We start from the raw sequence: 15,938 nt of genomic DNA on the forward strand, positions 1-15,938 counted from the left end.
GATAGTGGTGGGGGTAAAAGCATTATGAAGAGCTCACCATAGATGCCCATCTACCACCTTCATACCCCAACCTCAGGGATAGGCAAAAAGTAGGTTGAAAATATTCCTCTATCAGATTGTTTGCTTTCAGAGGGAGGGGGAAGGTTAGGGAGGAAGAGAGAAAAATTCAAAACACAAAATCTTACAAAAATGAATGTTGAAAACTATGTTTACATGTATTTGGGAAAATAAAATACTATTTAAAAAAAAAAAAAAAAAAGTAGGTTGAAAGTCTGGGACCCCAACCAGCTGTCACCAGACCTTCTCTTGTCTGGACTTGGGTGTGCTCAAATAGGCAGAGTTGGAACTAGGGCAGGTGAGAGCTGAAGCTGTCCTTCATCCCTGAGATGTTCATAACAATAAAAAAAAAATGATGGTGGCAAGTTAGCCCTCCAGCAGGCTCTGTGCTCGGTTAGCAGATGCACCCTGCAAGGGAAGAACTTCCCCTGCCCCGTAGGAGGAAGAGCAGAAAGAACACTGGATCTGGAAGGAGAGGCCCTCACCTCTGCCACTTCGTATCTTAGATAAATCCCTTCATTTTTCTGGAACTCAGCGTTCATATCCAGATTCTCTCCAAGATGATCTCCCTCCTACATGTATGGCTGGGGCCCCTCTTCATTATGTGCAAGTAGATTCTGGGGCTTGCTGTAGGCGGTCTACAATCAAAGGTGTGCTTCTCCCCTCCCCATTGTGTGAGTCAGGGAAGGACCATTACCAGGGCATTCATGGCCAAAAAAGTGTTCTGGGGTCTTCAGGATGAAGCTGTCAAGTCAACAGGATTGTCCCTTTTTCTCCTCTTTTCCACCACATTCCAGGGGTCAGGATATTGTTAAGGAACCAAATGCCAGGGACTGTTTTCTCTCTAGCCAGCCTCTCGGTGCTGTTTCCTCTGGTCGGGAATGTTCCCGAGGCACCTTTTGTGACCGATCACTAGGTAATAGGTGTCCATTTAGCTGCATTAAGTGCTTTGGGAAGATGAGCTGGGACCTGAGGAGAGGCTCTCCTGGCTTCTCTTTACATCCTGGCCCTGGACTGAAGTAGGGCCTCTCGCTGGAAACTTGCTCTCCCAGCTGAACTTTGGTTAGAGGGCATCAGAGCCCAGCCCCAAGCTGAGCCTCTGACCGAGGCCTCCTTTGAGCCCTAGTTTCTCACATAATCAGAAATAGGGGCTGTTGGCAATAAGCTGGCACCTGCTGTCCTAAGCCATGGGGCTGAATGGGCGCTAGTGCTCAGAGGAAACTACATAGTCCTGTCTTCTGGCAATCATTTGCTAATAGTCCTAAGTGTTAAAGACGGCTCCTCTCCTACCACTGTTTGGGGTGAAGTTATCTGAGAAGATGGAAGCGGGCCAATGACAGCAACTTCTAGATTTCTTTAGTTTCCTGGATCCCAATCAGTCGGACTTTAACCCGTGGCTTGGCGTCCAGGCCACACTGCTGTTTGAGTCCACGACTTTCTGGGGATAAACAGAGGTCATGTGACCAAGCTGGCTTTCTCCAGAACCGTTAGCTCCAGTTGACAGTAAAGTGGTGCTGATTTGGCTTCAGGCCGGGGCAGGGGAAATAGTCTCCAAGTGACTCCCCTTAGTGCTAAGGAGAAGTCTCAGAGGACTTGCTGGGTGACTGGGACTGTTCATCTTCTCATTTGCTCTCTACTCCCCAAATGGTGTCTTTGTCTTTCTCCTTTCCTAGATGGGCTAAGGACTTAGGGGGCATCTTTACTGGAGGGGAATTAGATTAAAGAAGGCTCTGGCTCTGGGGGGGTCACAGGAGATGACAGACTGCTCAAACTGCCCCTGGAGGCTGCCAAGAGCTCGTCGAAGCCTCGGCATCTCTGGGCAGGGCCTGTTTTCAGAAATGTTTCACTTAGTGTGGTGGACTGGAGTCAGAGGGCCCAGCTTCAAAGCTTGCCTTGACCAACTAGTACTTTTGGAAACCAAAGTGTCTCTCCCTTCTCTGAGCCTCTTTCTTCATCTGTAAGATGAGGAGTCTAAAAACTAAGATCCTAGGATACTGGCTCTTCATTGATTTATCTCCTTAAGCAACGAGCATTTATTAGGCACTTGCTACATGCAGGCACTGAACCGAGTGCTGGGGATATAAGAGACCAGCTAGTTTCAATCCTCAAAGACATACATTTTATTATAGGGATACAGTGTGTCCACGGAGAATATAGATAGTATAAATCAGTAGGCATAGAGTTTGCCATTCTACTATAGGGATATAGTGTGTCCGTAGAAAAAATAAACAGTATAAAGTAGATTTCTAGTTTTCTACTACTAAAGAGATTATAGGAAATAGCACGTAAACTGAATCTTGAAAGAAACTAAGAATTCAGAACATTCTGAGCATGAGGATGGCTTCTGAAAAGGCGGGAAAGCAGCTTTCCCGGTTCAGGCCCTAGGGGAGGGCTTGTATTCCAGGGTTGCGCTTTAGGTCACTTAGTGCTGGGCGTCCTCTGGGCTTCTGTAATTAATAGCAAGGAGCAGGCGGCGCGGCTTGTAGAGGGCCCCAAACTCCAAGCCGAGGACCCTGTGAAAGAGCCAGGGATGCTTCCTAAGCATGGGGGCGGCAGCTGTCAGGGCAGAGAGGCCCGGGGACTGGGAGAGGGAAAGAGAAGCTGAGAAAGGCTGTGGGTGAAGAAACAATAAATCTCGGCCGGGTCCGGTGTGAGAAAGAGCAAAGAAGGTGAGCGAGGCTCAATGCGCAGCGGTCCCGGGAGGGAGGGTCAGAAACTAGGTCATGCTGTGGCCCCGGGGCCGGAGGGAAACGAGATGGGGAACCGCTGACCGGGACTGAATCCTTGGGAGAGGAGGGGACCAAGCCTCGAGGGCTCTGCCACTAAGCTGTGTGGGCTGTGGGAAGCAGGCTCAGGCTGTCCAGGACAGCGGTCTCCATCCTGGCCTGAGGCAGAAATGGGGGAAGGGCTGGTAGTTACCCCCCCTCCCGGGAGGCTGCTCCATCTCCTCCTTCCCTTCTTTCTGGGCCCATCTTCCCTCACCTGAGAACACACAGAAAAGAAGGGGCGATGGTGGGGCCCACGCCTCGGCCCCTTTCCCCCTAGAGAAGACCCCGAAGCAACAAAAGAGCCTCAGGTGGGAGGCTGTGGTCTGAGCCTCTGCTCTGCCACCTGCTGGGCAGCCTTGCTCCAGAGGCCTCTGTCAGGGCCCCACAGCGGCCGGGCGCTCCCCACTTCCCTCTGCTTCCAAGAAAAGGAGAATTTTCATCTCAAACCTGTGCAAAGGGGCTTCCTCTGCTCTGTCCCTTTTTACTTAGATGCTACAAAATCAGGCTTCCTTTGGATTTTGGAAGGAATTAATTTGCAGGTGACATCATCTACATATTCAAATATGGAGCAAGATTTTTTTCAAAGCAGTCCTGGTTTTTCTTGGTCAGAGGTGCCATTTTTAGGGTAATAATTGCTTAATGTGCCTGGCACACGAGGATATCGCTTACGAAAGACTCTGAATGAGTCAAGAGGGGCAGTTTATTCATTGGCTCGATTCCTTTCACAACACGGGGTTTCCTGTGCTGCTGTTCAGGAGAAGCAATTAAGCCTTGAGTCCACCCTGCTGGACTCCCTCGCTGAAGGCGGACCCCATAGCGGAGCTGCAGAACTCCTCTGTTATGGTCAGTGAGAACCTTCCCGTGGCTGCATTTACACCAGCCCTTAAGTGTGAGGGGGGACAGCTGAGGTCTTTGATAATGACATCTAATATGGAGTATGGTCCCTCCCCCTTTCACCTCTCTAGTCTAGGCGCCTTTCTATAGGTTATCTTTTTCTTTTCTACTTTGCCTGAGTTCCATAGGATACAGATGGGGGGGGGGGGCAACAAGCTTCAAGGCTAGCTGGGTCTTCCACATGCAGAGTCATGTGTACATAGATAATGACCCTGGTGGTCTAAACCAGAAGCTTGCCAGTCCCTCTCCTACACACTATGCCCATTGCATTAGGGTGGGGAAAATCCTTCATGGCTCCAGTTATCTTCCTAGAAAATCTAATAGAGTTAGCTCAGGTAGCATCATGGTTCTTCAACTCCAGCTGCTTTGAAGTTGGGCCAGACTTTTATGAATTGTAAATATACTTTGCATTTCTACCCCCATCCTACCCCCCTTTTTGTTTTCATAAAAATTTCCTCTCACTCTGCCCAGTATTACTATTTTTTCTGGCTTTAAAGACTAATATTTATAAAAACAGAAAATGTTGTTAGAGTTTGGTATTTATTTTTAAAGTTTCCGTCCAAAGCCACTGTTTTGAAAATGGTTGTGATTTCCCTGCATCTTCTGTCAGACTAGAATTGTTCTGTACAAACTGAGTCCTGAGTTAATAAGACCAATCAATCTTGAATGAAGTAAGCAGAGTGAAGACGTCTTTCTTCATTGTCCTTGGGCCTGCTGGTGAAAGCAGCAGCAGATGTTTTAATACAGTTAATGAGGAAAATGTGAGCAAACTGTCAGATGCAAACATGAGAAGCTTTGTGCAACTTCAGCTGCTCCCACTAAGATTGACGACTGTTCCCTACACAGAGCTTTCCCTCTTCTAATGGGGAGGGTGCCACTGTGGCCCTGTCTCAGAAAAAACTTTTCCCTCCTTTAGATAAATGGCAAAGAGGCTTTACAACAGTGCAGCAGTCCCCAATAGCCTTTCCATGGGAGGAGCCTCATGGGCACTAATAGTTCTTAATATTCTGTTCTAGGTGGATGGTGCCAGAGAAAGGCTTTCGGAACAGCAGTACAACAGACTTGTGGACTACATCACAAAAACCTCCTACCATCTCGCTCCGACCCCTTCTTCCATGCAGATGCCCTGTCCTGTGGTGGCTATGGAGCCCTTTCCTTCCACAGTGAAAACTTACCATTACCTGGTGGATCCAAGTTTTGCTCATGTCTTTATTAGCAAGTTCATGATGGTGAAGAACAAAGCCCTACGGAAGGGTTTTCCTTGAATTCTGATGGGAAGGGGGAAAAGATACCTATTTGTGCATCTACCATTTTTAAAAAAGAAATGAAGCCTGAAAATATGACATGGAACCAGGCAGGATGTTAATGGTAGGTCCAGTCATCTTGGCAACTCTTCTGTAATCACTTCGAGAAGAGCCTTCAGCCTGGTTCTGATCCCCCTGCCCTTCCCCTGGTCACGCACAGCCAAGATCCTCTCCCTTCTTACACACACACACACACACACACACACACTGCAATGCGATTAGCAACAACAAAAGTAACAACTTTAGAATGAGGGCCCTTTCCCTTAAAGGAGATGACAACAGGAATCCTGCACCCAGTAGTGTTGTCATCAAACATTATTATTTCTGCCCTATAACTCCATTTGCAAAAGTTTCCATAGTAATTCAAGATTTATAACTGTTCCTTCAAAGATGGAATGTGGTCAGACTGCAAAGCCGGTAGCTCAGCACTCCATTCCCAGCTCTAATATTGCTGAGCTAATAATAAGCCCATGAGCCAGTCTCATAACCTGTCCATGCCTCAGTGCCCCTGTCTGTCCAAGCAGGATCAGAATGATTTGTGGAGCTATTTAGCCCACTTCAGTGAAGCAGTACACAAGTGCCAAGTGTTCTAATAAGTTGCTCAGGGCTTAATCGTGTTTCACCCACTGAATTCGGAACAGTTGATGTGGCTATTTTAGTGACAGCTGCTATTTAGCACCTCCCTAACTTCAAAATGGCCTCATTTAATTGAAATTTTGTAGGGCATTTTAGCTGATTAGTGATCCTGTATGTTTTGGAAAATAAGTGTTTGTGTTTAAATATCTATGTATAGTTGTCATGACCATTTTTTTTTTCTATTCATCTGAAAAATCCCAACTTTCCCCAAATAGATGAACTGTTAATCTTTGTTAGAAGAAACAATGGTTTTACAAATCAACAGGGTACAGGTATGTTTCTTTGTCACCATAAACCACATTTCAAGATCTGGAACTCTCTTTGCAGATCCCCTGCCAAAGGAATTAATGGAGGGATTTCTAATACCATGTGGAGGTCAAGAGGAGTTAAGAAATCCTCTCATTAATTCTCAAAATGACCTAAATCCAGAGAGCCCCTTCAGTTGAGGGGGCAAGAATGAAATTTCAGTATGAAAGCATTCCCAGCAGATAAGTTCCAATTGATTTTTTTTAACCTAGAATGTCCATTTTCATTTCTGAATGCCTCTTTTTGAAAATGTGGCTTCATTTATCTTAGACTTGAAATTTGATAACCTGTTGTTTAGGTCACATAATGTTAAATGCAAATTATCCCAAACTTAGGAGGCCCTAACTTACCACCTATACATAGGAAACACCATAAAAAGGCCCATTGAAGTCTTTATCTAAAGACCACATTTTTGTTGGACTTTTCAAGAACATGAACACAGCTGTTTCTGAAAGCCAAGATTGTATATACAGTTTTTTCAAAGAAATATTAAGCTTCAAAACTGAATAATTTGCTCTGAATGTGAAATGGTCCATCCATTTATGAAAATAACTTGTCTTGCAGTGTGAGAATTTTGTCATTTGACCTGAAGGATAACTATTAGAAAGATGTAAATATGTATTCATTCCTGAATATTTCATGGCATACAATTTAATACTGCTCATTTTACAAATTTATGGAAGCATAAATTGTAATATAAGATTGTTTAAAATAAAAGTATTCCTAGATGATTTGGTGACTTGATATATGTGAAATATATATTATTACATACATTAGGGTGTTTCATACTTCAAATATGCCACAATAGCTGGCATTTAATGCTCATTTAACTCATTTTTATTGTGACTAAAGCTGAATGACTATATATGAACTATTTTTATGATCTTCATTGGAGAAAAGCATTAGCAAACAAAATACCTTTTATAATATATGTCTTACCAATTTTTCATTGGAGTAGGAATCAACTACAGTAAACTCTAAACTGAAGTTTTAGTCATCTTTACTGCTTGTTCACTCGTATCTCTCCCTCTAGCCATGAATGCCCCCAAATATCTGTCCTGGACTGTCTTCTCTTTTTGCTCCTTACTGTCTGATTTGGTGCCCACATTGATGCACATTATTCCTGATCTAAATAGCCAGCCCAATCTCTCTTCTGAGCTGCTCTCCTGTCTCTAGCTGTCTGTTGGACTTCTCAAACTGGACGTCCTGTAAATGTTACAGGCCAGAGCTCTGTACTTGAAACAAGGATTCTTACAAGATGTTAAGTCAGTGGAATTGATAAGACAATGGTTATCTAGTTTAGCAGAGTGCTTACTAGTTCTCTAGTTCAGTATGATAATCACTAGTTCCCTAGTGATGTAATGGTTGGTTTATGCTACATATGAGCTGGGACAAACTCAGCCAGGCAGATTCATTCCATTTCCCATCTTTGTGGTGGCTGGAAGCTAGAGCACAAGCCCTGGGACTTAGAGATTTACTCCATCTCACACCACAGGGGTGGCTGGCCTGCATTTCCTCCACTGAGAACAAGCTAGCCGAGCCCCAGGCAAGGAGACGATAAAGAACTTGGACTTTATCCCTGGCTCTTCTCGCAATGGTTACTAAGCTGAAACGAAGACTGCTCTAGAGACCTCCAGAAAGCCAACCAGAACACCACGTGTAAACACTTCCAACTCACATCCAAAACAGACCTTCCCCTTTCCTGCACTTCCCTGTCTTACTGTCGAGAGCCCCTCTGTCCTGCTAGTAACCAGGTTCTCAACTTCCACAACATCCCTTCCTGGGCTGCTTCCCTTTGTCCAGCCACAGGCCCTCATCACCTCGCTTTCACCTAGGCTGCTGCCATAGCTGGCACCTGATCTCCAAGCCTCAAGAGTCTCCCCACTCCGGTCAATCTTCCATTCAGCTTCATGGTGATTTTTAAAAAACATGTTTAACTATTTCATCATCTACTCAGAGAGTGCCAGTGCTGCTCTGTCACCAATTATAGCCTCAAATGTAAAGTCTTCTGGCTTCTAAAGCTCTTCATGACCTGGTCCCTTGCTAACTTTTTATATCTTCTTACACCTTATTTCCCTCAAAACCTAAAATCCAGCCACACTGAGGAAAAAAAAACAAAGTAGAAGAGGCTACCGAGGCACTTGAGCAAAGTCCAGTCCCAGGCTCCCTGAGCAAGCACATCCTTGTCACTACATGCTCATAGCCATCATGGATCTTAAGCAGGAAGGGAAAAGATACATCTTCCCACTTTTTCCCCTGGCCCAAAGTCCAAAATAACTCTTGCCTGGTTCCCATTTAATCTCTGCTTTCTAAATCTCCATTCTTTCCAATCTAGTCTATGTACAATCTCCAAATTAGAACTCTTAAAATACAAATACTCCCCTACTTTAAAACATCCTCATTGGTTCTCTATGGCCTCTAAGATGAATTACAAACACTTTGCAGGATTAAAGGCCTTCTACAATCCAGCTCCCTTTTTAACTTCCAGATTCATTTTAAATTAATCACCTTCAAACCTTTATATTTCTAATTTTTTTTACTCAAATCATTTAATTTTTTTCCCCAATTATACATAAAAACAATTTTTAAAATGTTTTTCAAGTTTTGAGTTCCAAATTCTATCCTACCTTCCCTATCCTTTCCCTCCCTGAAACAATAAGCAATTTAACATAGGTTATAAATGTACTATAAATGTAAGACATTTCCATATTCATCATTCTATGCAAGGAGACAAAAAACAAAAAAGAAAGAAAGAAAATGAAAAAGAGTATGCTTCAGACAACAAGAGTCCTTTCTCTGAAGACAGATGTCATTTTTCATCATGAATCCTATTGCTGAGAATAGTTGAGTCATTCACAGTTCTTCATCATATTTGCTGTTATCAAGTACAGTGTTCTCCTGGTTCTGTTCACTTCACTCTATAACAGTTTATGTAAATCTTTCCAGGTTTTTCTGAAATCATCCTTCTCATCATTTCTTAAGACATAATAATATTCAATCACAACCATATACCATAGCTTATTCAGTCATTTTCTAATTGATGGGCATCTGGGCATCCCCTCAATTTACAATTCTTAGCCACCAAAAAAACCAAGCTGCTATAAATATTTATATATATATAGGTTATATATAGGTTCTTTGCCCTTACATATAGGTTATATATAGGTTCTTTGCCCTTAAAAAAAAAAATTCTTTTTGGGAGACAGAACTGCTGGATTAAAGGATATGCAAAGTTTGATGGGGGGTCAAATTGTTCTATAGAACAGATGATCCCAACTCCACCAACAGCATACATTTACATTTCCAATCAAACTGGACCAGTAACTAAGCTATTCCCCCAAATGAATATTCCAACTCCTTCCTCTGGATAGCTGCCAAAGTCAGTAATCCCTTGAAATGTATGCACTTCTCATCTCTGACTCTAAGAATCATTATTCTCCTTTGAGACTCTTCTCTTTGATAAAGTCTACCCTTATCTCTCTCCCATTCCCATCGCCTAGTTCTTGATGCTGTCTCCGTTCTCATGCTGTCTGTATTTTTCCAGTACCATATAAGTGCCTTGAAAGTAGGATCTGTTTTATTTTGTCTTTTTTTTTTTGTGGCATGTCTTAATCTAGATAAGTTTAGAGGATACTTTCATACAGGGTTCAAGTTCTTCCTTGGACTGTATGACCCTAACCAAGTCACTTAAGCTCTTAGAATCTCAAGAAATTCTCAAAATACAATTTGCAGAACAATTTATATTGGTAGCGAGAGTTTCCTTACCAGGACTTCCCAAAAAATACCAACTCTTACTCTCTAGTCTGTCCATAAAACATTTATTAAGTATCTACTATGTTCCAGACACTCTGTTAAGGTCTGGGGATGCAAAAGGGGCAAAAGACAATGCCAGCCTTTAAAGAGCCCACAGTGGAGATAGCCACAATCAAATAAATATGTCCAAACAAGCTATATAGAGGAATAATTAAGAACTAATTAAGAAAGGAGAGGAAAAGGCTTCCTAGAAATTTCATTTTAGCCAGGAAGTCAGGAAAGGGAGTGGGTAAGAACCAGGCACTGGGAGAGTCAGAGAAAATGCCAAGTACCAAGAGATAAACAGTCTTGTTCATGAAATAGATACAAAGTCAGTGTCACTGGGATCAAAGAGTAGATAGTGTATAGTAAGGTGTAAGAAGATTAGAAAGGGGAGGGAGAACTATGAAGACCAAATATGGATCAAACCATAGTATTTTCATCTTTTTTGTTTGCTTCTTTCTCATGGTTTTTTCCCTTTTGATCTTGTTTTTCTTGCATCACATAACAAATATGAAAATATGTTTAAAAGGATTGCACATATTTAATCTATATCAGATTACTTGCTGTCTTGGGAAGGGGGAAGGTAAAGGGAGGAAGGAGAAAAATTTAGAACATAAAGTCTTGCAAAAATGAATGTTGGAGTCAGCTAAGCGGTGCAGTGGATAGAGCACCAGCCCTGAAGTCAGGAAGACCTGAGTGCAAATCTGATCTCAGAACTTAACACTTCCTGACACTGTCCCTGGGCAAATCACTTAACCCCAAATGCCTCAGCAAAAAAAAAAAGAAAAGGAAAGGAAAAAAATGAATGTTGAAAACTATCTTTACATATATTTGGAAAAATAAAATACTATTGAAAATTAAAAAAAAAAAAGTGGAAAAGCAGGAGGGGAATAGTGTATGAAGGGCTTTGGACACCAAGCAGAAGATGCTTAATCTGATCATGAAGGCAGGAGAAAACCATTAAAATCTATGGAATGGGGAAGAGAGTGGGGGGAAGTAAGCAGACACCGTGGTTGAATCTAAGCCTTAGAAAGATCACTGTAGTGACTGAATGAAAGATGGAGTGGGATGGGAAGAGTTGAGGCTGACAAACCCAATAATCCAAATCTGAGGTGATGAGGGCCTGCAACAAAGTGTAAAAAAGAGGAGAAAAGGGGACATATTTGAGAGATGCTGCAAAGATGAATTTAACAGGCTTTAACAATAGAATCTTTTTAGAGGGTGAGAAATAGTGAGCAAGTGAGACATCCAGGATGACTCCCAAGGGACTGGGAAGATGGCATTACCCTCTTGTTGTTGTGATTGGTCCTTCACTTTCTTTTTTCTTTCTTTCTTTTTTCTTTTTTTTTTTTTTTTTGCTGAGGCATTTGGGGTTAAGTGACTTGCCCAGGGTCACACAGCCAGGAAGTGTTAAGTGTCTGAGACCAGATTTGAACTCAGTCCTCCTGACTTCAGGGCTGGTGCTCTAACCACGGGGCCACCTAGCTGCCCCTAAAAAGAAATTTTCAAGAGAAGATAGCAAGGGTGGAAAACAGAATGATTACAAAGAAATAGCATAGTACTATTAGAATAATGTTAGAAATACTGATCTAGAATGAACTTTGGTTATGATACAGTTATGATACAAAAAAGGGCATATTTGGGACAAGAAGATAAAGGAACATTACCCCTACTTAAGGTAAAATGAAATAGTAGCAAATAACTAGGAATCATTTTCAAAAAGGGCCAATGACATCAGGAAGGTGAATTGTAATTGGGAGGCAACATTGTGCAAAGTCATTAGTCTCATTCTTTCTTCCAGAGTTGTCAGGATCAATGGTAAGACTTGGGTCAGGATGACTGGAAATGGCCCCTGATGCAGAGGGAAGCCTTGGCCTTTTTTAAACTAATATCTTGCCCAGAACTCTTTTGAGACAACATTCATTAAAGGCTAACTAAGAAATGATGCAAACGAAGGCTAAATTGCCTTCACAAAAGAATCAGTCTGGTAGAGGAAGTCTCATTACCAGCATTGAGGAAGGATTCTGCTGCTTTAGCACACTAGAACTTACAGTTACAGTGGGGTGGCTCAGCTCCAGGGCAGAAAAGAGTGTTTTATGGTCAGGTCCCTAGAAGGATTTCTGCAAACGCCTGCACAAATCCTCAGAAGCTTGGGAAAGTAATACTTCCACCATGAAAACAGAACCCTACTTTAACAAAGAGTAAAAGTCTAGTAATAGGCTACGAAAATGAGCAGACAACAGAAAGAGATTCTGACCATAGAAAATTACTATAATAAGGACGATCAAAATACATACACAGAAAAACATAACAGAATCAAAGCTTCTATGTCCAAAGCCTCCAAGAAAAATAAAAATTGGTATCAGACTATGGAAGAGCTAAAAAGAGATTTTTGAAAATCAAGTAAAAGAGGTAGAGGAAAAATTAGCAAAAGAATTTAGAATGGTGCAAAAGAAAATACGAAAAATCTAATTGGAAGAATGCCTTAAAAAGCAAAATTGATCAAATGAGAAAGGAGGTACAAAAGCTCACTGAGGAAAAAATTAGATCTGAGCAAATAGAAGATAATGACTTCATGGCAAATCAAGATACAATAAAATAAAACCAAAAAATGGGGGGGGGGGGCAATGTGAAATATCTCATTGGAAAAACAACTGACCTGGAAAATAGAAAATAGATGATTTAAAAATTATTGATCTACCTAAAATTCATGATCAGAAAAAGAGCTTGGATATCATTTTTCAAGAAATTATCAAGGAAAACTGGTTCTAGAATTAAAGGGTAAAACAGACATTGAAAGAATCCACCAATCACCTCTTGAAAGAGATCTCAAAATGAAAACTCCCAGGAATATTATAGTCAAATTCTGGAACTCCCAGGTCAAGAAAAAAATAGTTCAAGTATCAAGAAAGAAACAATTCAAGTATAGTGGAACCATAGTCAGGATAACACAAGATTTAGCAGCTTCTATACTAAAGAACTGAAAGGCTTGAAACATGATATTCCAGAGAGTAATGGAGCTAGGATCCAACCAAGAATCATCTATCCAACAAAACTGAGTATAAGCCTTCAGATGAAAAGGTGGATATTCAGTGTAATAGAGGAAAAGACCAGAGCTGAATTGAAAACTTGATTTTCAAAAACAGGACTCAGGAGAAGCATAAGAAGGAATCAAGAAAGTGATATAAGGACTGAGCAGGATCCTGAGGAGCAGGTGCTCTCAGAAAAACCTTTAAAGTCCTCCATGAATTCAACCAAAGTGAAATGTACTGTGTACAAAGTAATAGCAATGTTGTGAGATGGTCAGCTATGAATGACTTTGTTATTCTCAGAAATACAATACTATTCTAAAGGACTTATAATGAAAAATGTTATCTATTCCCAGAGAAAAAACTGATTGATTGAATATAGATTAAAGCATATTCTTTTTTTTTTTTACTCTATTTTTCTTGAGGGTTTTTTTAGGGGGAGGGGCGAATCTGTTTTCTTTCACAACATGACTTTTAGGGAAATTTTTTCCATAACTTCACATGTGCTTTCTTAATGGGGTGTGGGGGTGGGGAGGAAAAGAGAGAGTCTGGAACTCAACCTTTTTAAAGCAAATCTGAAAAAATTGTTTTGAATGTAACTGGAGAAAAATAAAAATATTTTTAAAAAAATAAATAGAAGAAAATGTAAGAATGGTATTGTTTATTCTTCATCATCCCATTTGAGGGTTTCTTGGCAAAAATACTAAAGTAGTTTGTCATTTTCTCCTCCAGTTCATTGTCCAGATGAGGAAACTGAGACAATATCTGAGACCAGATTTGACATCAGAAAGAGGAATTTTTCCGACTTCAGGCTTGGCACTTTATTCACTGGACCAACTAGATGCTATTTGCAAAGCCTCAAAGAAATGTAGCTAAGTTACAAAGCACCCAGAATTCCTGGAACAAGTAAAGCAAGAAAAAGAGCTAAAAATGATTTCAAAAACCAAAATTGAGAAGGGTAAAGGAAAAAACTGGGAAAAGAAATGAGAGCTATGATGATAGAAAGATATGGAAAGATAATTAACAATTTGGAACAAGAGTTATGATACCAAGAAACTAACTGCCTGAAAATAAGAAATGACCAAATTTACCCTATACCTAGATATAATTGAAATATGGTCATCATTTAAACAGAAAGAACATTTAGACATAAAGACAAATTGGGAGAGCAAGGGGATAATTTGTCTTTCAAATCTCTGGAAAAGGGAGGAATTTATGGCCAAAGAACTAGAGAACATTTCAAAAAACAAAATGGGTAATTTTGATTACATTAAATTAAAAAGGTTTTGCACAAACAAACCAGTGCAGCAAAGAAGAGAAGCAGAAAGCCAGAGGAAAGGGAGGGAAATTTATAGCCAGTGTTTCTGATAAAGGCCTCATTTCTAAACTATATAGAGAATTGACTCAAATTTACAGGAATATGTCATTCCTCAATTGATAAATGGTCAAAGAAATTTTGAGGCAATTTTCAGATGAAGAAATTAAAGCCAGCTATAATCATATGAAAAAATGCTCTAAATCACTTAATACAAATTAAGACAACTCTAAGGTGCCATTTCAGATCAATTAAAATGAAAGATGATGATGAATGTTGGAGGGCATGTGGGAAAGCTGGAAGGCTAATTCATTGTTGGTAAAGTTGTGAACTGATCCAACTATTCTGGAGAGCAATTTAGAACTATACCCAAGAGGCTATAAAACTATGCGTACCCTTTGATCCAACAGTCTCACTACTGAGTTTGTATCGGAAAGAGATCATAAAAGAGGGAAAAAGATCCACATGTGCAAAAATTTTGTAGCAGCCTTTTTTGTTGTTGTTGTTGTTGTTTTGTTGGGGGTGGGGGGAGCAAAGAATCAGAAATTGAATAGATTCCCCTCAAGTGGGGAATGGCTGAATAAGTTATGGTATATGGAAAAAATGAAATATTATTGTATAAAAAATGAAAAGCAGACTGATTTCAGAAAAAACTTAGACTTACATGAACTGATATTGAGTGAACAGAACCAGGAGAACTTTGTACATAGTAACAGCAAGATTTTGTCATAATTGACTGATAAATTAAGCTTTTCTTAGTAATATGTTGCTCTAAGATAATTCCAATAGACTTGAGATGGAACATCTCTGCATCCAGAGAAAGGACTATGGAGATTTAATGAAGATTAAAGCATACTATTTTTGCCTTTTAAAAAAAAAATTGTATTTTTTCTCTTGTAGTTTTCCCCTTTTATTCAGCTTTTTCCCCCCACAACATGACTAATATGGAAATATGTTTATAATGATGTGTGTGTGTATATATATATATATATATATATATATATATAACCTATATCAGATTGCTTGCTGTCTTGGGGAGGGGGATGTAAGAGAGGGAAGGAGAAAAGAAAATTTTGAGCCCAAATTCTTACAAAATTGAATGTTAAAAGCTATCTTTACATGTAATTAGAAAATACTATTGATTAAAAAAGAAAGAATATCCTCCCTATTACCCAAATAAAATTGGCTAAATGAAGGTAACAACAAAAAAAGACCAAATAGAAACTAACAACTCCATGAGACATCAAAAAATAAAAGTCAAAAAACTGAAAAATAAAAGGAAAGATACCTTAAGAAAAACAAGTGATTTGGATTGTACTGAATCTGCATTTGACTTTATGTCTTTTGTTTGTGATTGATGTGTTGATTATTATTTTTATTTCATTATAGTCTGGTAAGAGTATATTTAATATTTCTCTCTCTCTCTCTCTCTCTTTTTTTTTTTTTGGAAGGTATCTGAGCCTTAATAAATGGCCAATTTTTGAAAAACTCCTATCTGCTGCTAAGAAAAACATTGTTTCATTTTGGGAGACACTTTTAAGTCTTTTAGCTCTAAATTTCTTTAGCAGTTTAGTTCTATATTTTCCTTTTTGTCTTTCAGTTTGATTTATCCAAAACTGAAGAAATGTTGAAAATGTTATTATTGTATTAGTTTGTATATTCTTATAACTCAGTTAATTTTTTTCTTTATGAATTTGAATGCTAAGGCATTTGAAGCATGTAAGTTTAATTTTGATATTCATTGTATATGGTTTCTTTCTGCATAATGTAGTCTTTTTAATTCCCTTTTGTCTTGAATGTTTATTTTTGCTTTGTTTGATAGCTTTGTTTTGCT

At 39.9% G+C, this 15,938-nt stretch overlaps 1 protein-coding gene across 2 annotated transcripts in view; it reads left to right on the forward strand.

Moving 5' to 3' along the window:
* Positions 1-6,696, forward strand: part of VPS13B (vacuolar protein sorting 13 homolog B) — a 1,012,351-nt gene extending 1,005,655 nt beyond the window's left edge. For both annotated transcript variants that reach the window (XM_051970918.1, XM_051970917.1), the window contains one exon: positions 4,736-6,696. In XM_051970918.1, the coding sequence (XP_051826878.1) occupies positions 4,736-4,984 (249 nt within the window). In that variant the 3' untranslated portion in view covers positions 4,985-6,696. The remainder of the gene's footprint in view (positions 1-4,735) is intronic.
* Positions 6,697-15,938: the final 9,242 nt, after the last annotated feature.

This window comes from Antechinus flavipes, chromosome 1, assembly GCF_016432865.1.
Source record: "Antechinus flavipes isolate AdamAnt ecotype Samford, QLD, Australia chromosome 1, AdamAnt_v2, whole genome shotgun sequence".
In the NCBI taxonomy this organism is placed as follows: domain Eukaryota; kingdom Metazoa; phylum Chordata; class Mammalia; order Dasyuromorphia; family Dasyuridae; genus Antechinus; species Antechinus flavipes.